Here is a 20,254-nt window from a genome sequence, read left to right on the forward strand (position 1 = left end):
TCCACGCGTCTCATGAAAGGGAACGCTGAGCAGAGCCTGGGATCCATACAGGCTCTGCTCAGCGCTCCCTTTAAATAATTATTTTTTTCTTGAACTCCCCCCCCCCCCAAAAAAACCTAGGTGCGCCTTATGGTCAGGTGTGCCTTACGGAGCGAAAAATACGGTACTTCCGGTTTTGCCTCTCGCTGTAATATAAGGCATCCCCCGAAAATAAGACCTCCCCGAACATAAGGCCTCCCCCGAACATAAGGCCCCCGAAGCTACCATAAGGCGTCTGACTCCTCTGGACCGTAGTGGCAGGCGCCGCCGCGCAGCTCACTGATAGGCCGCAGCGCAGCCGGAGCTGTTCATGCATTGCAAGGTCTCTTTAGATCAGAGAGCCCATGCCACTGCCAGGATAAGCGCCCGCCTGCTGCTTGCTCTGGTTGACTCACAATTAGACAATAAATGTGCACCGTATTCTTCTTCATGGAAAAATAAGACATCCCCTGAAAATAAGACCTAGCGCACCTTTGGGAGCAAAAATCAATATAAGACACTGTCTTATTTTCGGGGAAACAGGGTATTATTTGAACCAGGGGAGGGGAACCTCCAGACCTAGCGGCAAATGCAACCATATACCCTCCTGAGCCACACCTCTCATTGGCCTTGCTTTGCCCACCCGCTCCTTGCGTATTCGTGCCAGGCTAGAATGTGTTTCCCGGCCATGCTTCCTGCCTTCCTGGGTGGAGAAACGTGAGAGCGACGGAACTAGCTGACTGTGCAAAGGCAAAATTCGCATCTCCTGGTCTGCCCATTGTTGACCCTCTCGGGCATGTAATCAAGTGAAGATGCCTGGGTGCCTGACATCTCCAACATCTGGAGGAGAACGCCTGGGGATCACTGGATCGTCAATGTTTTGACAGTATTATCACATCCTGTAGAATTCTATCAGCTATACAATGGTACCTTGGTTTATGAACTTAATCCGTTCCGGAAGTCTGTTCTTAAACCAAAGCGTTCTTAAACCAAAGCGTTCTTAAACCAAGGCGTGCTTTCCCATAGCAGATTTACAATTTACAAATGGACCACACTCAACGCGTTCTGCTTCCAAGGCAAAGTTCACAAACCAAAACAGTTAACACTCCAGGAAGCGTTCTTATTCACTGGGTGCACTGCCCACATGACCCGGGCATTTTCCTTTGATCTGTGCTCTGTGGGGGCTGAGCTCTCTCTGGAGAGCACTCTGTCCGAGAACGTGAGCAAGATAGTTTCATTTTTGTTAGACAGAAAGCTGCAAGCATGCAGCTAGATTCTGTAGGTTTTTCTTTTCTGTTTTTGAATGCTTCTAAAGAGCGTTAGAATAGAAGCACTGGTGTCAAGCTGAATTACTGGAGACACCACGTCGACAGAGACCATAGCTGTCAACTTACAGATTTGAAAATAAGGGACCAGCAGCCTCGAAAATAAGGGATCAGCAGCAAAAATAAGGGAATAATTACTTTGATAAAATACATATTTTGTTGTGTGCAAATGGCTTTAGATACCTATTAGGTCCATTAATGACCATATAGCGTATATTCAACATACACAAAAAGCAACAATTTGTTGTTGACAAAGCACAGCTGGACCTAGAAAGGGCCCCATTACCTTCAGTAGCTTATTTAAAGGGACATCATCAATAAGGGACAGCAGTGGGACATGGCGCTGGGATAAGGGACTGTCCCGCCAAATAAGGGACGCTTGACAGCTATGACAGAGACAAGCCATTTTACGCTGCGTGTGAACTCTGCTATCATCCTGCAACTGCGAAGAGTGGCAGCGCGCAAGTGGAAGCATGTGGGCACAATTGGAACTTGGTCGGAGTGGCAATAAATCATGTTTATTACAGGGCCGTCGCAGTGGGTCAAAGGGATTTATGACCCACAAACTTTAACAAAAGCACCTACTTCTGGGTTTGCAGCGTTCTTAATCCAAGTTGTTCCTAAACTAAGTTGTTCTTAAACCAAGGTACCGCTGTATTTTATCTGCACAATTGGAATGAATTTCAGGAACCAAAATGCTTTTTCTGTGCGGCCTAAGCAGGAACAGGGAACAACGTCAGAGTGAATTGCCGCCGCTTGTCTTCACTTAGCCCACCCCACTGCCCTGCTCACAGCTGCGAAGAATATTCTTACATTACCAGTGGTCTGGGTCACCATTGAAAAAAAAGAGGCCGGAGGAAGCCAATATACAGTGGTACCTTGGGTTAAGAACTTAATTCATTCTGGAGGTCCGTTCTTAACCTAAAACTGTTCTTAACCTGAAGCACCACTTTAGCTAAGGGGGCCTCCCACTGCTGCCACGCCACCACCACGCAATTTCTGTTCTCATCCTGCAGCAAATTTCTTAACCCGAGGAACTATTTCTGGGTTAGTGGAGTCTGTAACCTGAAGCATCTGTAACCTGAAGTGTCTGTAACCCAGAGTACCAAGGTATATGTGGACTGTCCTAATTAAACCTCACAATAATTTCATAATTATCGGTCTATGTATTTCTAATAGTATAACCAAATCAGTAATTTTTGATATAACTGTAAAAATCTTCTTTATAAATTTATCATTCCAAAAATGAAACCTTCATCTGGTTGTAAATGTTAAGCTTATACTAGCAAGAATGAGTCTTTCTTTAAAAAAAAAAAAAAAATTAAATCAAGCCTTACTGACTAGAGATTTAAATCGCGATTTAAATCGATTTGATTTAAATCAGGGTTCAGCAAACTTTTTCAGCAGGGGGCCAGTCCACTGTCCCTCAGAGCTTATTGGGGGGGGGCAGACTATATTTTGAAAAAAATAATAATGAACTAATTCCTATGCCCCACAAATAAACCCAGAGATGCATTTTAAATAAAAGCACACATTCTACTCATGTAAAAACACCAGGCAGGCCCCACAAATCACCCAGAGATGCATTTTAAATAAAAGGACACATTCTACTCATGTAAAAACACACTGATTCCTGCATCACCCGCGGGCCAGATTGAGAAGGTGATTGGGCCGGATCCGGCCCCCGGGCCTTAGTTAGCCTACCCATGATTTAAATCAAATCCACTCTGTCCTGAGCCAAGGTTGCGACAGTCACACAAGGAGTGGCCAATCAGCACTTTGCACAGCCGGCTTCTTAAAGGAACAGGGAGAGTCAGCAGCTCAACTCAATTTTGACATTGGCACACCTACCGAAAGAGGGAGTGGGCGTGCATAACCACACCCGGGCACAGATGAAAACACGTCTGCATACGCAAAGCAGGACAAACATTTAAGGGAGGAGGAGAAGAGGGGCAGCGGCAATTTTGTGACTGCCCGCCCAACTTGCCCCGCACCTTTCCGTAATTGCCCCAGATGACGGTGATGCGGTTGGTTGCGGAAGACAGGTACATGAGGTGAGTGAGGTTGATGGGACGACAAGGCCGCTTGGGCTCCACACCTGGTTTGTTGGAGGGGTAATAGCCCTAGAAAGAAAGAGAGAGAGAGGGGGGGGGGAGAGGTGTTTGTTTCATTGCCAGCAAGACACAAATCACACACACCCACCCAAAAAGCAGGAAGCAGCCAATGATGTAAACAAAGAAGAAGAAGAATGCATCTCCAAGATGCCCGTCTTTTGCTAAATTTCTGCTCAAGAACCTTCAAGGGCTTATCTGTTTCTCTGCAATCTGCTCACAAACCGTCCGTTTCAAAGACCCTGCAGGGCACAAGATTCCCAGCAAGGACATCGAGGAAAAGCCACCCCAAACTGGATGCAGCTGGATATAATAATCTAATACAGTGGTGCCTCGCAAGACGAAATTAATCCGTTCTGCGAGTCTCTTCGTCTAGCGGTTTTTTCGTCTTGCGAAGCACGGCTATTAGCGGCTTAGCGGCTATTAACGGCTTAGCGGCTTTAAGAAAAAGGAAAAAAAATTGCAAGAACTCGCAAGACGTTTCATCTTGCGAAGCAAGCCCATAGGGAAATTCGTCTTGCGGAACGACTCAAAAAACGGAAAACTCTTTCGTCTAGCGAGTTTTTTGTCTTGCGGGGCACCACTGTAATAATAATTTATTACTTATACCCTGCCCATCTGGCCGGGTTTCCCCAGCCACTCTGGGCGGCTCCCAACAGAAAAACATGATCAAACATCAAACATTAAAAACTTCCCTAAACAGGGCTGCCTTCAGATGTCTTCTAAAAGTCAGATAGTTGTTTATTTCCTCAACATCTGATGGGAGGGTGTTCCACAGGGCGGGCGCCACTACCAAGAAGCACCTCTGCCTGTTTCCCTGTAACCTCACTTCTTGCAGGGAGGGAACCACCAGAAGGCCCTCGGAGCTGGACCTCGGTGTCTGGGCTGGACGATGGGGGTGGAGACGCCCCTTCAGGGATATTGGGCCGAGGCCATTTAGGCTGCAGGCTTCCTCAACCTTCGGCCCTCCAGATGTTTGGGACTACAATTCCCATCATCCCTGACCACTGGTCCTGCTAGCTAGGGATCATGGGAGTTGTAGGCCAAAAACACCTGGAGGGCCGAGGTTGAGGAAGCCTGGTTTAGGGTTTTGAAGGTCAGCACCAACACTCTGAATTGTGCAAAACTCTGCCCCATCCAGGGAGGCTGGCTATGGCTGAGGACAAAGTCTTGGCCTGGAAAAAGCGGTGGCAGCTTTCACCTCTGCAAATGATAAGACTGCCCACCCCTCCAGGCTGCTGACGGATGATATGAAATGCCAAAGGAATGCGGCCCATCTCACAAAAAATGGGCAGTGGACACCCCTGTCCTCTTCTGTAAGAGTTTCAGAGGATTTGGGTTGACTTACCGGGACAGAACAGTAACTATGGTTCACTTTCACAGCGATGTTTGGGGGATACTGGTCTTCCTGAGGGCATCTGGTATCTGTGTAGCAGATTCTGCAGGGGAAAGAAAGCAAAGGCTCTAGACCCATGCTTCTTTGCTCAGTTCCCATGCTTCTTTGCTCAGTTCCACAAACCCATCCCCAGTTCCCCCTAAAAAGCGTTATTCAGAATAGCGGTTTGTAAAGGTTTGTAAAGGTAAAGGACCCCTGGACAGTTAAGTCCAGTCAAAGGCAACTATGGGGTTGTGGCGCTCATCTCGCTTTCAGGCCGAGGGAGCCGGCGTTTGTCCACAGACAGCTTTCTGGGTCGTGTGGCCAGCAGAACTAAACCACTTCTTGCACAATGGAACACCATGAAGGAAACCAAAACACATGGAAATGCTGTTTATCTTCCTGCCACAGCAGTATCTATTTATCTACTTGCACTGGCGTGCTTTCGAACTGCTAGGTTGGCAGGAGCTGGGACAGAGCAACGGGAGCTCACTCCGTTGCAGTGATTCGAACTGCCAACCTTCTGATCAGCAAGCCCAAGAGGCTCAGTGGTTTAGACGTTTCACAGAGCCTAGGGCTTGTCGATGAGAAGGCTGGTGGTTTGAATCTCCATGACGGGGTGAGCACCCGTTGCTCGGTCTCAGCTCATGCTCACCTAGTAGTTCGAAAGCACGTCAAAGTGCAAGTAGATAAATAGGTACTGCTCTGGCGGGAAGGTAAACACCGTTTCCGTGCGCTGCTCTGGTTCTCCAGAAGCAGCTCAGTCATGCTGGCCACATGACCCCAGAGTCATCAACGACTGGACCTAACAGTCAGGGGTACCTTTACCTTTACCTTTATTTCAATATGTGTAGGCAAATGAGAGTACAGTGGTACCTCATGTTAAGAGCTTAATTCATTCTGGAGGTCCACTCTTAACCTGAAACTGTTCTTAACCTGAGGTACCACTTTAGTTAATGGGGCCTCCCGCTGCTGCCAGACGATTTCTATTCTCATCCTGAAGCAAAGTTCTTAACCCGAGGTTCTATTTCTGGGTTAGCGGAGTCTGTAACCTGAAGTGTCTGTAACCTGAAGCATCTGTAACCCAAGGTACCACTGTACCCCTAAACATTTTTTTGGAAACACTGAATTAGCCTCTGCAAATGTATCATAGGCCTGTGCCCCAGGCTGCGTACACTGCAAAAAATAACCCCGTGAACTTTAGTTTGCCCACCACACAGCTACACCTCCCAGAAACCTTGACAAACTGCGGCTTGTCGGATTCTTTGGGGGGAAAGCCATGTGACTTAAATGCACTGTGCGGAAGAAGCCCCAGTCTCTTGGAAACCTAGCCGTCACCTTCAAAAGCTCAAGGCTCTTCCTCATGATCAGGAGTGGCCATGGAAAACAAGCAGATGTACAGGCAAGCTGCGACCTTGTGAATCAGCAGGAGCTTTGCGTTAGGAGAGGGAGACTGGGGCCCAGGGAACCGCTATGCAGGGAAACCGCTTGCAAGTTTGTCAACCAAGGATCTCTGCCGATGACGCCACTGCCTGGCTTTTGTAATAATCCTCCCCACCCGCTGCCCCCATCTCAGGGGCTTTAATTAGCAGCCGCAGTCTTCAGACTTACCTGAGGACTACCTGGACCGATCTTACACCTGGTTGCAGCTCCCTGCCAAATGAAAACAAGACAAACATCCCCTCCAGGTTAAGCATCTGTGTTCACAGAGAAGGGAAACATTTATCGCAAGAGTAATAAACCCAAGACCGACCCCAGGATTTTTTCAGCGGGGGATTCTGTTCTCTGACATTGTTCATTCCCAATTTGCAGACTAGAGGCCAAAAGCTCTGCTGGAGGGTTGGTCACTTGAATGTGGTACAATGAACTCAAACGCACTCAAATGCCACAAGATGTATGCATAGCAAAGGGGTCCCACTCTCAGGACAATGCCCGAGGGTCAGCTGCGGGGTGTTGCCTGCCCACCGGCTCCAGACGCCAGCTCGCGAGACCTGGAGAAAGGCTTAACCCAGGTAAAAACCCCAGCAGGGAAACAGGAAGTCTTCGGTCAAAGGGGAAACCGGAAGGGGAGGTGCGGAACCCAGCAGAATACCTGGAATTTCTGATGAGCTCCACTTGCCTCGGCGTCAGGGCAAAGACACACGGGCTCTCCTGTAGCTTCTCGTTGTTCTGCGGGACTGCACACAGGGAACACAGAAGGAGGTCAAGCAAGCAGGAAGCCTCGAGGAGCCAGGCAAACGGAGCAGAAAGCTGGCCCTCTCTCCGAAGCAGTCTTATGCAACAGAATCAAAATCTGCTCAAAGCTTGCCAAATCCCTGAACTGCAGCCTCATTTTGGGGGTGGGGGGCGCAGTGGTGGTGGGGGGAGAAAGAGAAACCATGAGCTTCTTTGCAAGCTTTTGGGTCGCCTCCTGCCTTTCAGAAGGACTTCAAACCTGGGGGGGGGGGGGAATTCATACAGAAAGATTTATCTAAATGTTTTAGGGACTTTTCCACTGTAAGCTGCAGGGATTGTAAGCAACAATGCTTTCGATGGAAGGTGAACAGCCTTCCTGCAAGTGTGCTGTTTAATGAAGGGTGAATGCCACAACTAACATATCCATGGCAGATGGCCATCTAACCTCTGTTTGAAAACCTCCAAGGATGGAAAGTTCACCACCTTCCGAGGGAGTTCACTCTGCTGTCAAACAGTATCTCCTGTCCTGTAACTCGAAGCCACGGGTTCGAGTCCTACCCTCCAGAGCAGGAAAAAAACAAGCTTGCGCCTTTCTCTATGTGACAGCCCTTCAGATATTTGATAGGGGAATGCAACTCAGCTGAAGACAAGCCAGGAATCCCCATAACTTGGGGTTTTGTGGTTCTATCAACAGCAGCCTAAAATCGTATCTGCAGCTGAAACCAGGAGGGCGTGCGTATGATTTAAACACTCAGCTCGGCTCAGATCAAGGGAAGTAATAGTGCCACTGTATTCTGCTCTGGTCAGACCTCACCTGGAGTACTGTGTCCAGTTCTGGGCACCACACTTCAAGGAGGACACTGACAAACTGGAACGGGTCCAGAGGAGGGCAACCCAAATGGTCAAAGGCCTGGAAACGATGCCTTATGAGGCTGGGCATGAAGGAGCTGGGCATGTTTAGCCTGGAGAAGAGGAGGTTAAGGGGTGATACGATAGCCATGTTCAAATATATAAAAGGATGTCACATAGAGGAGGGAGAAAGGTTGTTTTCTGCTGCGCCAGAGAAGTGGACACAGAGCAATGGTTCCAAACTACAAGAAAGAAGATTCCACCTAAACATTAGGAAGAACTTCCTGACAGTAAGCGCGGTTTGACAGTGGAATTTGCTGCCCAGGAGTGTGGTGGAGTCTCCTCCTTTGGAGGTCTTTAAGCAGAGGCTTGACAACCATATGTCAGGAGTGCTCTGATGGTGTTTCCTGCTTGGCAGGGGGTTGGACTCGATGGCCCTTGTGGTCTCTTCCAACTCTAGGATTCTAGGATTCTATGAACGCAACAGGGCTCTCATGTGTTCACGTGGAATCCCTCGCAGAACCCGTCTCAGAGAGCCCAGCACGTTTTTGGAGTCAGAGCAACAAAGAATTTCTCAGAGGAGACGCAGGGCTCTCGGCTCCTCCTGCAATCAAAACACTGGCGTTGCCTCAGCCACTTTGCTGCAAACCTTTACACACATGAATTTTTCACCACAGGGGGAAACGAATTGGGAGATGCCCCCCCCCCCGCAATCATCCCCTGAAACCCCAGTTCCAACACCCAGCGGGCCCTCTGCCTTCGACAAGAGATAACTCTCCGTTAACACGACTGAATGGCAACTGCTGAGAGCCATGTTGGGGGGGGGCGGGTTTCTTCTGCCCGAAAAGTGGGATATAAATACAGGGGTACGTTGGTGCTTGAACGGCTTGGCCCCCGAACGAATCGGCTCCCGAACGCGGCAAACCCAGAAGTGAGTGTTCCAGTTTCCAAACTTTTGTTGGAAGCCGAACATATGGCGCAGCTTCCGATTGAGTGCAGGAAGTTCCTGCAGCCAATCAGAAGCCGCGCATTTGTTTTCGAACCGTTTTGGGAGTCGAACGGACTCCCAGAACGGATTAAGTTCAAGAACCAAGGTACCACTGCATGTAAAACAAATCTGCAGGCGGATAAATGCAGACAGTCATATTAATTCAGCGTGGGAGAAGAGACAACCAAGAATAGGGAGAGGGACATGATACCTTTAATTGAGCTCAAGTAAATATCACAAAACCACAAGTAGCTTCCAGGCGGCACCCAATTCAGCCTGACGCTACAACAGCAATTCTTAAGAGAAGGGGTGGGAAGAAACAATAAACAGCTAAGAAGCCTTCTGAGACATCCAACCTCTTAGCCGTAAGGGGCGATTCAGAAAGTTATCTCCAGACCAATCAACTGCCTTATGCAGAATCCGACCACCGGTGCATTTCAGTCTCCTCCAACCTGGTGCCCTCCAAGTGGTTCTGGACTGCAACTCACATCAAGAGAGTGGTCAGGGCAATGTAAATCCAACAGCAACAGCAGGGCACTAGGCTAGACTACTGTGGTAACACGGAGTCAGGCTTTTACAGTGGTGGCACCAGTGTTGTGGAATGTCCTTCCTGCTGAACGTCTGACCCGTGACTCTTGACCGCTCCCTGTTTAGACAAGCATTTTCCTGACCTCCTGACTCAACTCTCCTGCTTTGATTGTAGTTCCAACTGACCTTATGGGAATTTTTATTTAATACAGTGGTGCCTCGCAAGACGAAAAGAATCCGTTCCGCGAGTCTCTTCGTCTAGCGGTTTTTTCGTCTTGCGAAGAAAGCCCATTGACGGCTTAGCGGATTAGCGCTATTAGCGGTTTAGCGGCTTTTAGCGGCTTAGAAAAGGGGGGGGGGAACCCGCAGGAACTCGCAAGACATTTTCGTCTTGCGAAGCAAGCCCATAGGAAATTTGTTTTGCGAAGCACCTCCAAAAGGGAAAACTCTTTCGTCTAGCGAGTTTTCCGTCTTGCGAGGCATTCGTATTGCGGGGCACCACTGTAATTGGTGTTGTTATTTTCCCATTGGCTTTTAACCTGCTTGTGAACCGCCTTGGTGTTTTTCTCCTTGAAATGAAAGGTGGCATGTAATTTTTTTCTTTCTTTCCTGCCTTTCTATCTAACGGGACTCAAGGCCGCTTACAGACAAGAATAAAAACAGCTAAAAGCATAGAAAAATAACTGTTTTTTTAAAATTATACATTGATAGAATTAAAGCTATATGGGCTGAAGATGGCAACAAGTAAGGCCCTTGAGCTCCATGCTCCTCCCTGGTTTTCATTTGTTTTAATGCTTAATAGGTTCAAAGTCAGTTGAGTCAGCAGTTAATGATAATTGCAGCAGACAGGCAAGGAGCATTTTTGTTTTACTTTTATGTGGAGTTAAAAGCCATATATTTTAACTGGAGGACAGCTGTTTTAGCTCAGGGTTTAGCTTATAAGGAACACTTAGACACTTACACAGGCCAGTGTTTTCTGTATGGATAATAATAATAATAATAATAACAATAATAATAATAATAATAATAATAATTTATTATTTATAACCCACTCATCTGGCTGGGCTTCCCCAGCCACTCTGGGCGGCTTCCAACAAAATATTAAAATACAGTAATGCATCAAACATTAAAAGCTTCCCTAAACAGGGCTGCCTTCAGATGTCTTCTAAAAGTCTGGCAGTTGTTGTTCTCTTTGACATCTGGTGGGAGAGTGTTCCACAGGGCGGGTGCCACCACCGAGAAGGCCCTCTGCCTGGTTCCCTGTAACTTGGCTTCTCTCAGGGAGGGAACCGCCAGAAGACCCTCGGCGCTGGAACTCAGTGCCTGGGTAGAACGATGAGGGTGAAGACGCTCCTTCAGGTATACTGGGCCGAGGCCGTTTAGGGCGAAAGATTCCTGTGTTGCAGAGGGTTGGGCTAGATGATCCTTGTGGTCCCTTCCAACTCTATGATGCTATGATTCTACGATTCAAATCATGTCAAGACCAAGAACCAGGGGCAGCAGATTAAAAGACGGGCCCTGCAACCACTATGTTGCACCACCCAATATGGTTTTAGGGACAGTGTGCCTAGCACATGAGCCAAATCAATCTCATATATACCGTATTTTTCGCTTTATAAGACGCACTGGACCATAGGGTGCATCTAGTTTTTGGAGGAGGAAAACAAGAAAAAAAATATTCTGAATCCCAGAAGCCAGAACAGCAAGAGGGATCGCTGTGTAGCGAAAGTAGCGATCCCTCTTGCTGTTCTGGCTTCTGGCATAGCTGCGCAGCCTGCATTCGCTCCATAAGACGCACACACATTTCCCCTTACTTTTTAGGAGGGAAAAAGTGAGTCTTATAGAGCAAAAAATACGGTAATCCTCATAAGCCCCAATCTCATATTTAAACCGCCAATGAAGGTCAAGCTACATTAAATGGCTCTTGGGCTCCTCCTTCGGACTTTTTACACTTTTGCAAAAACGGTTTTTGCACAAACCTGCTGATCCCTCCCTCGTGTGTGTGTTGCCATTTTGTACATATACACAGAGGCACTCACCTCTGAGCACTGGAAGTGGAGGGGACAATGGACCCTGTATCATTTCCGAAATATTGTAAACTGCGTTGGGAAGGTTGCGTACCTGAAAAGTGGGGGTTCAGAAATAAAAGGCAGTCCCTTCTTAATTCCGCAGCTTGAGTTTTGAATAACCTCCACAGGGGGCGGGCAGGCAAGTAGCTTCCTCGCATGTAGAAAAATAGCCAATCAGGGTTAAGGTTTCAGTGCTAGGCTTCTGCCCCGCATGTAGATTTTCTACATGACCAGTTTACCTTTGATATGCAGAACGGGTAATTGATATGCTCTTGGGGTTCCTTCCAACCAAACAATTCTATGGTTCTACGAAAGTCTATCATGTCTTTCTGCCTTCCAAGGGTATTGCGATTAGTGCAGAAGAACAAAGGTGATTAACCACTGGTGTTTAGGGACACAGGAAGCTGCCTAACACCGAGCCAAACCACTGGGTCCATCTAGGTAAGATTTTTACTATACTGACTGGTTACAGCTCCCCAAGCAGCGTTCGAAATTAGCCATTTTGAACCTGGCTTTCGACCGCTTGCAACAGAGTGAAGATACCTGGGTGCCAGGATGGCATCTGACATCTCCACTATCTGGGGATCAGTTGGTTTGGACTGCTTTCACACACTAACACCCCACCCTGTAGAATTCTATCCATTCTATTTTATCTGTACAACTGAAACGGATTTCAGGAAACAAAATGCTTTGTCTGTGCAGCCCGAGCAGGAGTACGGAACGACATTATAGTTAATTGTTTTCGCTTGTTATCGCTTACCCCACCCCACTGCCCTGCTCACAGTTGTGAAGAATATTCCTACATTACAAATGGTCCATGTCACCATTAAGAAAAAGAGGTCGGAATAGGCCAGTATATAAGCGGAATGTCCCTGGATCAAGTGACTTTTCTTCTTTCAGTTCTCAAAGCTCTTCAACGAGGCTGCAGTCTGAACGAGCCAGATATTTTAACTGATAATCAACCACAGTCCAGTCCATCACTTGAAAAATAAAACTTCAGAGCCATCTTGCCCCAAAACAGTAACTAGACATTCCGTTTTGGCAACCGTAACCTTGGTTGAAGGAGCCAGTTCGAGCCTAGGTTATATATCTGAGTTTCCAATGCTGTAAGGTTTCAGACAGTAAGGGTTAGGGCATGGGTAGGGAAACTAAGGCCTGGGGGCCGGATCTAGCCCAACCGCCTTCTAAATCCGGCTCACGGATGGTCCAGGAATCAGAGTGTTTATGCATGAGTAGAATGTGCCCTTTTATTTAAAATGCATCTCTGGGTTATTTGTGGGGCCTGCCTGGTGTTTTTACACGAGTAGAATATGTGCTTTTATTAAAAATGCATCTCTGGGTTATTGCGGGGCCTGCCTGATGTTTTTACATGAGTAGAATGTGCCCTTTTATTTAAAATGCATCTCTGGGTTATTTGTGGGGCCTGCCTAGTGTTTTTACATGAGTAGAATGTGTGCTTTTACTTAAAATGCATCTCTGGGTTATTTGTGAAACATAGGAATTTGTTCTTTTTTTTTTTCCCAAAAAACAGTCCAGCCCCCCACAAGGTCTGAGGGACAGTGGACCGCCCCCCTGCTGAAAAAGTTTGCTGACCCCTGGGTTAGGGCCTGTACACGCAAGAAGAAGAAGCCAGCTGCCATGAGCAAACCGGCCACCTGCAGATGTGGGACGAGGCAATGTCCCAGCCATCCAGGGACATCCCAATCCCACCCCCCCCCCAACTCACCGAGCTCGGTGGGCTTCAGGAGTTCGTCCAAAATGCTGTAGAAGGGGAGCTTCACCAGCTGAACCTCGGGCTTTGCCGGTTTGACGGGTAACCGCCCCAGTCCGTTTAAGTACTTCCCGTAGAGGGAGGGATAGTCAATGTTGGCGGTGGAGAGAGCAGTCCTGGCCACCGTGTTGCTGCTGCGGTCGTAGGAGGAATGGATAGAGAGGGTTTCCTGGGGAGGTCTGTGCTGGGGCGGCTGCTGCTGTTGTTGCTGCTGCGGAATCTGCCCTGCATCGGAGAGCTTGGCATAGCGCGTCTCGTAAATCTCCTTGATCTTCTTGAACAGTTCCGGGCTGCAGTCAAACTGGACCAGCTGCAAGGCCCGGGTCACCAGTTCGTGTTTCAAGCCGCTCTTGCTTCGGCCGACGAATCCGAGCAACATCTGGAGGTCCGAGACTCGGAAACTCATCACCATGTTCTGCGGGCGGAGAGGGAGGGCAGGCAGACAGACAGAGAGACATTTGAAGTCAAAGATAGCGAATAAATCAAAGCACTGTTTATGGGGCTGGCAGGAAACGTACCCCAAGATCTGGCTTAGGTAACCCCAACTCAAGGAAGGAATTATTAACCAGCCTTCCTCTTGCCGCGCTGCTTTGCCTATGGCTATATTTATTCTGAATACCATTAAAAATGTATTGTGGTTATAGCATTATTATACATTTGCAAAGACCATTATACATTTATTTACACACACAAACACCCCAATTTTATGCTACAGAACAGACCATATGGGAAAAGCGTTTAGGGTCAAGTATCATGGTTATAACAAAAAGGTCGTACGTTCTCTTTATTCTTCTGTGTTTTCTGCAAACTCAGGAAGCGGCAGATACAGAGGTGCCCACATTCAAAATACAGTGGTACCTCGGGTTAAGTACTTAATTCGTTCCGGAGGTCCATACTTAACCTGAAACTGTTCTTAACCTGAAGCACCACTTTAGCTAATGGGGCCTCCTGCTGCTGCCGCGCCACCGGAGCATGATTTCTGTTCTCATCCTGAAGCAAAGTTCTTAACCTGAAGCACTATTTCTGGGTTAGCGGAGTCTGTAACCTGAAGCGTATGTAACCTGAAGCGTATGTAACCCAGGTACCACTGTATAGGAACGATTGTCCGTCAGTACTTAAGAGCAGTGCTTTTTTCTGGGGGGACGCAGGGGTATGCATACCCCTAAACATTTTGTGAATCTAAGTTTGGCCTCATTGAGGGGCAGTATTTCAATATGAGTAGGAAACTGAGAGTACCCCTAAACATTTTTTTTAGAAAAAAAAGCCCTGCTTAGGAGTCAAACCATTTGTCCACCTAGACCAGCATTGTCAACAGTGATTGGCAGTGGCTTTCTGAACGCTCTACACAGTACTCCGATCCTTCTCTCTGAAATGAACTAAGATTCCAGTCCTCATGGTTCCGAATGAAAGGCTGATTTAAGCAGGAACATCAGAAGCTACCTTACACCCAGCCCCCCTCTGCCTCTCTGTTCTGTGCCATGCACAATGTTACAAAGAACAGCGTGGGTTGGATCAAGGGGGGGCATGCATTCTCTCCAGCAAACTCCTTCTCGCAGGGGCCAATCAGGTTTGGGGAATGCACCCACAACCCCTGGGACCTCCCCAATTCACGGAGATGCCCCACCATCACAAGGCAACGGAGGCAGCGCTATTGGAAGCCGATCCACGCAAGGCGGGTAAGAAAACAGCCTTCCTCTCACCCCACACCAGTTTCATCTTGCTACCCACAAGCAAACACATGTGTAGTGGAGAATCGCTCTAGCACTGCATGTTTACCCCTACCTGTATTTCAACGAAACCAAGTCGCTTGCCCTCATGGAGGAAGGATATGAGTTCGAAAAGCATACGGTGGAATTCCAGAACTTTTTCCTGCTTTTAAGTGTTAGCTGCAAGTCCCAAAGGTCAGTGGGTGGTGCATCTGCATTCCAGGGGCTTCCTGCCCCCTTGACGCTCACCCCCTTGTGGCCAAAAATCCAGCCTCTGTAGTAGAACAGCTGGCATAGGGTGACGACCTCACTCCAGACCCAGCCCAAGGCATTTTGGCACCCGAGGCAAACCAGAAAATGGGTGTGGGAGGAGGGGTGAATGAATAGCAGGAACAAGGAGGGGATACAGATACACTTTGGGATTTGCTGCCCCCATGGATCCTGCCACCTGAGGCGCTTGCCGCACTTTGCCTCATGGGTGGGCCGGCCCTGCGCAGACCCTGCACCTGCCAGACCAAGCTGGGGACGAGCCTTACACATGGGTTCCTGGGTTAAAGCTTGGGTGTGCTACGGTTTCCCAGGCAACCGCAGCTTGAAAAACAGCCCCGGGAGCCAATGGCACCCTGGACCCTTTCTCATTCCAGTCGCTCCAAGCCTCTGGTTGGTGAGAACGTGGTGCTGATAACACCAAGGTCGCAGGTTCGATCCCCGTATGGGACAGCCGCATATTCCTGCATTGCATTTTGTGAATCTAAGTTTGGCTTCATTGAGGAGCAATACAATGGTACCTCAGGTTACAGGTGCTTCAGGTTACAGACGCTTCAGATTACAGACTCCGCTAACCCAGAAATAGTACCTCGGGTTAAGAACTTTGCTTCAGGATGAGAACAGAGATTGCGCAGCTGCGGCGCAGCGGCAGCAGGAGGCCCCATTAGCTAAAGTGGTGCCTCAGGTTAAGAACAGTTTCAGGTTAAGAACAGACCTCCGGAACGAATTAAGTACTTAACCCAAGGTTACTACTGTATTTCAATATGAAATATGATCCTCAGGGTCCCTTCCAGCTCTATGATCCAATGAATGCCACTGGAAACCACAAAGGAAAACAGCCACTCTGGGCCAAAGCTCCTCGTTTCCCACAATGGCCAACAACAAATTCATGAAGGAGGATGAAGCTCTATCTGGCATGCAACACAGGACTCTTAATCTGAAGATTGTGGGGTTCGAACCTCACATTGGGTGAAAGATTCAAGCATTGCAGTGGGTTTGACTAGATGAGCCCTTCCGATTCTATGACCTCTCTTTCCTCTATCAGCCGTGATGACTCGTATGTACGCATATGACTGCCAGTCGCAGGAAATCCCAAGAGGGAGCATTGCTGCTGCTGCTGACCTCAAGTTGTGCTTGTTGGCATCCTAGGGGGTGGCATCTAGTTGGTCACTGTGAGGACGTTGGGGTCGATGGCCTGAGCCAGCAAGCAAATTCTTATTTATTCAATTTGTACGCAGCTCTTCATCCGCAGATCTCAGGGCAGCGCTCGTAATATAAAATTACAATATCGAAACCGCCAAATGCATAGTAAAAATAAGAACGACGATAAACCAATAATCCCCGCCTCCACAGAACATTTTAAAAGGGCATTGCATTGTTAATTGGCCAAAGGCCTGGTTGAAGGGGAATGTTTTCGCCTGGCGCCTAAAGGTGCATAATGAAGGCCCTGGGGAGAGATCATTCCACAGACGGGGAGCCACTGCAGGAAAGACCCTGTTCTCATGTTGCCACCCTCTGCACCTCTCGTGGAGGAGGCACACGAAGAAGGGCCTCACAAAATGATCTCAGGATCCGGGTGGGTTCATATGGTAAGAGACGGCCCTTGAGGTATTGCGGTCCTGCTCCACTTAAGGCTTTATAGGTCAGGACTTTGAATTGGGTCCAGAAACTAATCAGCAGCCGGTGCAGTCAGGCCAGGGCAGGTATAATATGCTGAAACCATCTTGCCCCGGCGAGCCCCGCTGAATTCTACACCAGCAGAAGTTTCTGAACCGTCTTCAGATGCAGGCAGCCAAAGTCTAGGAGCCTCAGCTTCAGGATCTGTCCTTCCAGTGAGCACTCAGGGCTGATTTCCTTAGTACAGTGGTACCTCGGGTTAAGAACTTAATTCGTTCCAGAGATCCGTTCTTAACCTGAAACTGTTCTTCACCTGAAGCACCACTTTAGCTAATGGGGCCTCCTGCTGCCGCTGCGCCGCCAGAGCACGATTTCTGTTCTCACCCTGAAGCAAAGCTCTTAACCTGAGGTACTATTTCTGGGTTAGTGGAGTCTGTAACCTGAAGCGTACGTAACCTGAAGCGTCTGTAACCCAAGGTACCACTGTACTTCGATATCAGACGTTTAAGCATCATCTGCATCGCCAGCTCGCTGATACTTTTAACTGGAGAGAGTGGGGGCTGAAACCTGGACCACGCTGCATGCAAAGTAGGGCCCCTACCAGCAGGTTATGGGTTGCTAGACCCACTGAAGTTAACAAGCCAAAGTTCATCCATGCCAATGGCTCTACTCGGAGTAGGGCTGGTGCAGCAAATCCCCCTTTGTTGCTGCTTCAGACGTCTGCCAGTTTTGTTCTTTCACAAGAGAAACACCAGGGAGAGCATAGAAGAGAGGAGAGAGGCACCTGCCAACCGTACCCTCCACTCTCCAGTGCAAATGGACCTGCATAATAATAATAATAATAATAATAATAATAATAAATTTTATTTATATTCCGCCCTCCCCAGCCGAAGCTGGGCTCAGGGCGGCTAACAACAATCAAAATAATCCAACGATTCTAAAAACATTTCATTATAAAAATTAATTAAAATCAAATTTATGGCAACCAATAAGCAAAAATCTGTGCAGATTGCCAGAGGAGGGGGGTCAGGCTGCGCCGTGACCAAAGGCCTGGTGGAACAGCTCTGTCTTGCAGGCCCTGCGGAAAGATGTCAAGTCCCGCAGGGCCCTGGTCTCTTGTGACAGAGCGTTCCACCAGATTGGAGCCACGGCCGAAAAGGCCCTGGCTCTAGTTGAGGCCAGCCTAACCTCTCTGTGGCCTGGGATCTTCAAGATGTTTTTATTTGCAGACCGTAAGTTCCTCTGTGGGACATACCAAGGTTACAAACCGAGTTACCAAAGCAGCAAGGAGGGCAAATGAAGGAATACAGGCAGCGCTCCAGCACTTACAACGGGAAGATATTTCGCTGGTTAAAACAACACAGCATGTGGACCAGGAAGCCAAACTGCAGCCCACCTCCAGCAAGCAGAACCTGCCAAGGACTCAACGGTCCTTCTTGTTTTGCAGCCTGGGAGCGAAACCAGGTTTATCAAGCACTGGGGGCGGCGGTTGGGGGGGGGCTGCTTGCCAATCATGGATGGCAGGCAGCTGAGTCACAACTTGCACACGCCAACCACAAGCACAGTGGCAAGCCAGGGTGGGGGGGCACCTGATCACTTGAGAGTCACGAAAACAACTCTCTCTGCAGATCCTGAAGATGCCACCTTGGCGGCCCATGAAAGACTAAAGACGTGAAACCAACTTAAAGAATGCAACTCAGAACTTGGAACGATTTCTGCAGCCCGAATCGCAAACGCTGAATGGGAAAGGACGCAAGAGTGATCTCTGAAACCAGCTAGTTTGTTTTAAAGAGTTTATAAACCTCTTAACGTTTCAAAAATCTCTAGTCCAAAACACCCCCAAATATTATATTTTAAAAACAGAGTCTAAAAGCAGTAAAGCAGCATTTAATACATATAAAAGCAAATTATTCAAGGGAGCCATGTACCTAAAACAGGGAAAGCCTGAGCAAAAACTTCACGAGAGGTGTAAAGCAGCTGAGGGCTGCTGACTCTGCCTCCTGTCTGCAACCCTACAGAGCTGCTGCCAGTCAGTGTAGACAATACTGAGCTAGACTAACCAAAGACTGGCTCAAGATTAAGTCAGCTGCCTATGTTCCTTCACATATGGCAGAGGGAAGGCCATTCGATGCTACTAGCAGCAGAAAATGCCCATTTATACAGGGGTTGTTACCTGCACCCTCACTCTTAAAGCATCAAAAACGAAAGCTGAAAGCTGGTGCAGCACAGCCGCTAAGACATGGGTAGGCAAACTAAGGTCCGGGGGCCGGATCCGGCCCAATCGCCTCTCAATCCGGCCCGCGGACGGTCCGGGAATCAGTGTGTTTTTACATGAGTAGAATGTGTCCTTTCATTTAAAATGCATCTCTGGGTGATTTGTGGGGCATAGGAATTCGTTCATATTTTTTTTCCAAAATATAGTCCGGCCCCCCACAAGGTCTGAGGGACAGTGGACCGGCCCCCTGCTGAAAAAGTTTGCTGACCCCTGATAAGTGCATGGGGTACAAAGTGATAGAATCAGATTGGAAGGCACCTTTTAAAGGGTCATCTGAAAGGAAGGAATCACAGCTAAAGAATCCCTGGCAGATGCCCATCCAACCTCCGTTTACAAACCTCCATCAAAGGATAGCCCACCGCCTTCTGAGAGAGTCCATTCTACTGGTCAAGCCAATGGTCCCGTGTAGCTCAGGACCCTCTACACAGCAGCCCTCCGTGATTTCAGACAAGAAAAGCAGGTGTTCCGCCAACAACATAATCCGCCATCTGCAACATAATACAGTGGCACCTTGGAAGTTGAACGGAATCCGTTCCGGAAGTCCGTTCGGCTTCCAAAATGTTCGGGAACCAAGGCGTGTTTTCTGGTTGGCTGCAGGAAGCTCCTGCGGCCAATCGGAAGCCGCAGAACCCACGTCAGACGTTTGGGTTCCAAAGAACGTTCGCAAACCGGAACACTCACTTTGCAGAGTTCGGGAGGAGCCAAAACGTTCGAGTCGCAAGGCGTTTGACTTCCGAGGTACGACTGTATTTAAGCTCAGCAACCAAGTGAGGAGATAGCTTTGGGCTACCATGCCCCCCCTCCCCACCGCAAATAAACAAATAAAAAATGCTTTCTGTCTCAAGATGCTGACCCACCTAACCCTTCCCTGCAATACTAGTACTCCAGGGGTGGTTGTGGGCAGGATTCCTACACTGTGGGGGGTGGGGTGGACTAGATGACTCTCAGGGTGCCTCCCAAATTTACAATTCTATGATCCCATGATTATTGCAGGACTTTGGGGCGTAAGAGGCATTGTGGCCTGGATTTTTGTTGGCTCTATCAGATGTGTGAAGTAATCCTCAGCAGTCAGGTGCGGCAAACAAATGTTGTGCCCTCTAAAGGGAAGTTTTCCTTCTGCACATATGTCACCTCTCATGACACCTACTACTCGTCTGTCGTGATTTTCATTGCTACAGCC

The 20,254-nt window shown here is 48.4% G+C and overlaps 2 protein-coding genes across 3 annotated transcripts in view; one reads left to right on the forward strand and one right to left on the reverse strand.

Annotated features, from left to right (window-relative positions):
- The window catches only part of LOC309332990 (protein-lysine 6-oxidase-like), a 285,922-nt gene that overhangs the window by 152,073 nt on the left and 113,595 nt on the right, over positions 1–20,254 (forward strand). The window lies entirely within an intron of this gene.
- The window catches only part of PIAS4 (protein inhibitor of activated STAT 4), a 36,664-nt gene that overhangs the window by 11,208 nt on the left and 5,202 nt on the right, over positions 1–20,254 (reverse strand). For both annotated transcript variants that reach the window (XM_081846256.1, XM_081846257.1), the window contains exons 2-6: positions 13,165–13,624; positions 6,922–7,006; positions 6,441–6,482; positions 4,803–4,893; positions 3,338–3,466 (exon numbers count right to left, since the gene is read on the reverse strand). In XM_081846256.1, the coding sequence (XP_081702382.1) occupies positions 3,338–3,466; positions 4,803–4,893; positions 6,441–6,482; positions 6,922–7,006; positions 13,165–13,624 (807 nt within the window). The remainder of the gene's footprint in view (positions 1–3,337; positions 3,467–4,802; positions 4,894–6,440; positions 6,483–6,921; positions 7,007–13,164; positions 13,625–20,254) is intronic.

The sequence above is a fragment of the Podarcis erhardii genome (genome assembly GCF_964252035.2).
Source record: "Podarcis erhardii genome assembly, chromosome: 18".
In the NCBI taxonomy this organism is placed as follows: domain Eukaryota; kingdom Metazoa; phylum Chordata; class Lepidosauria; order Squamata; family Lacertidae; genus Podarcis; species Podarcis erhardii.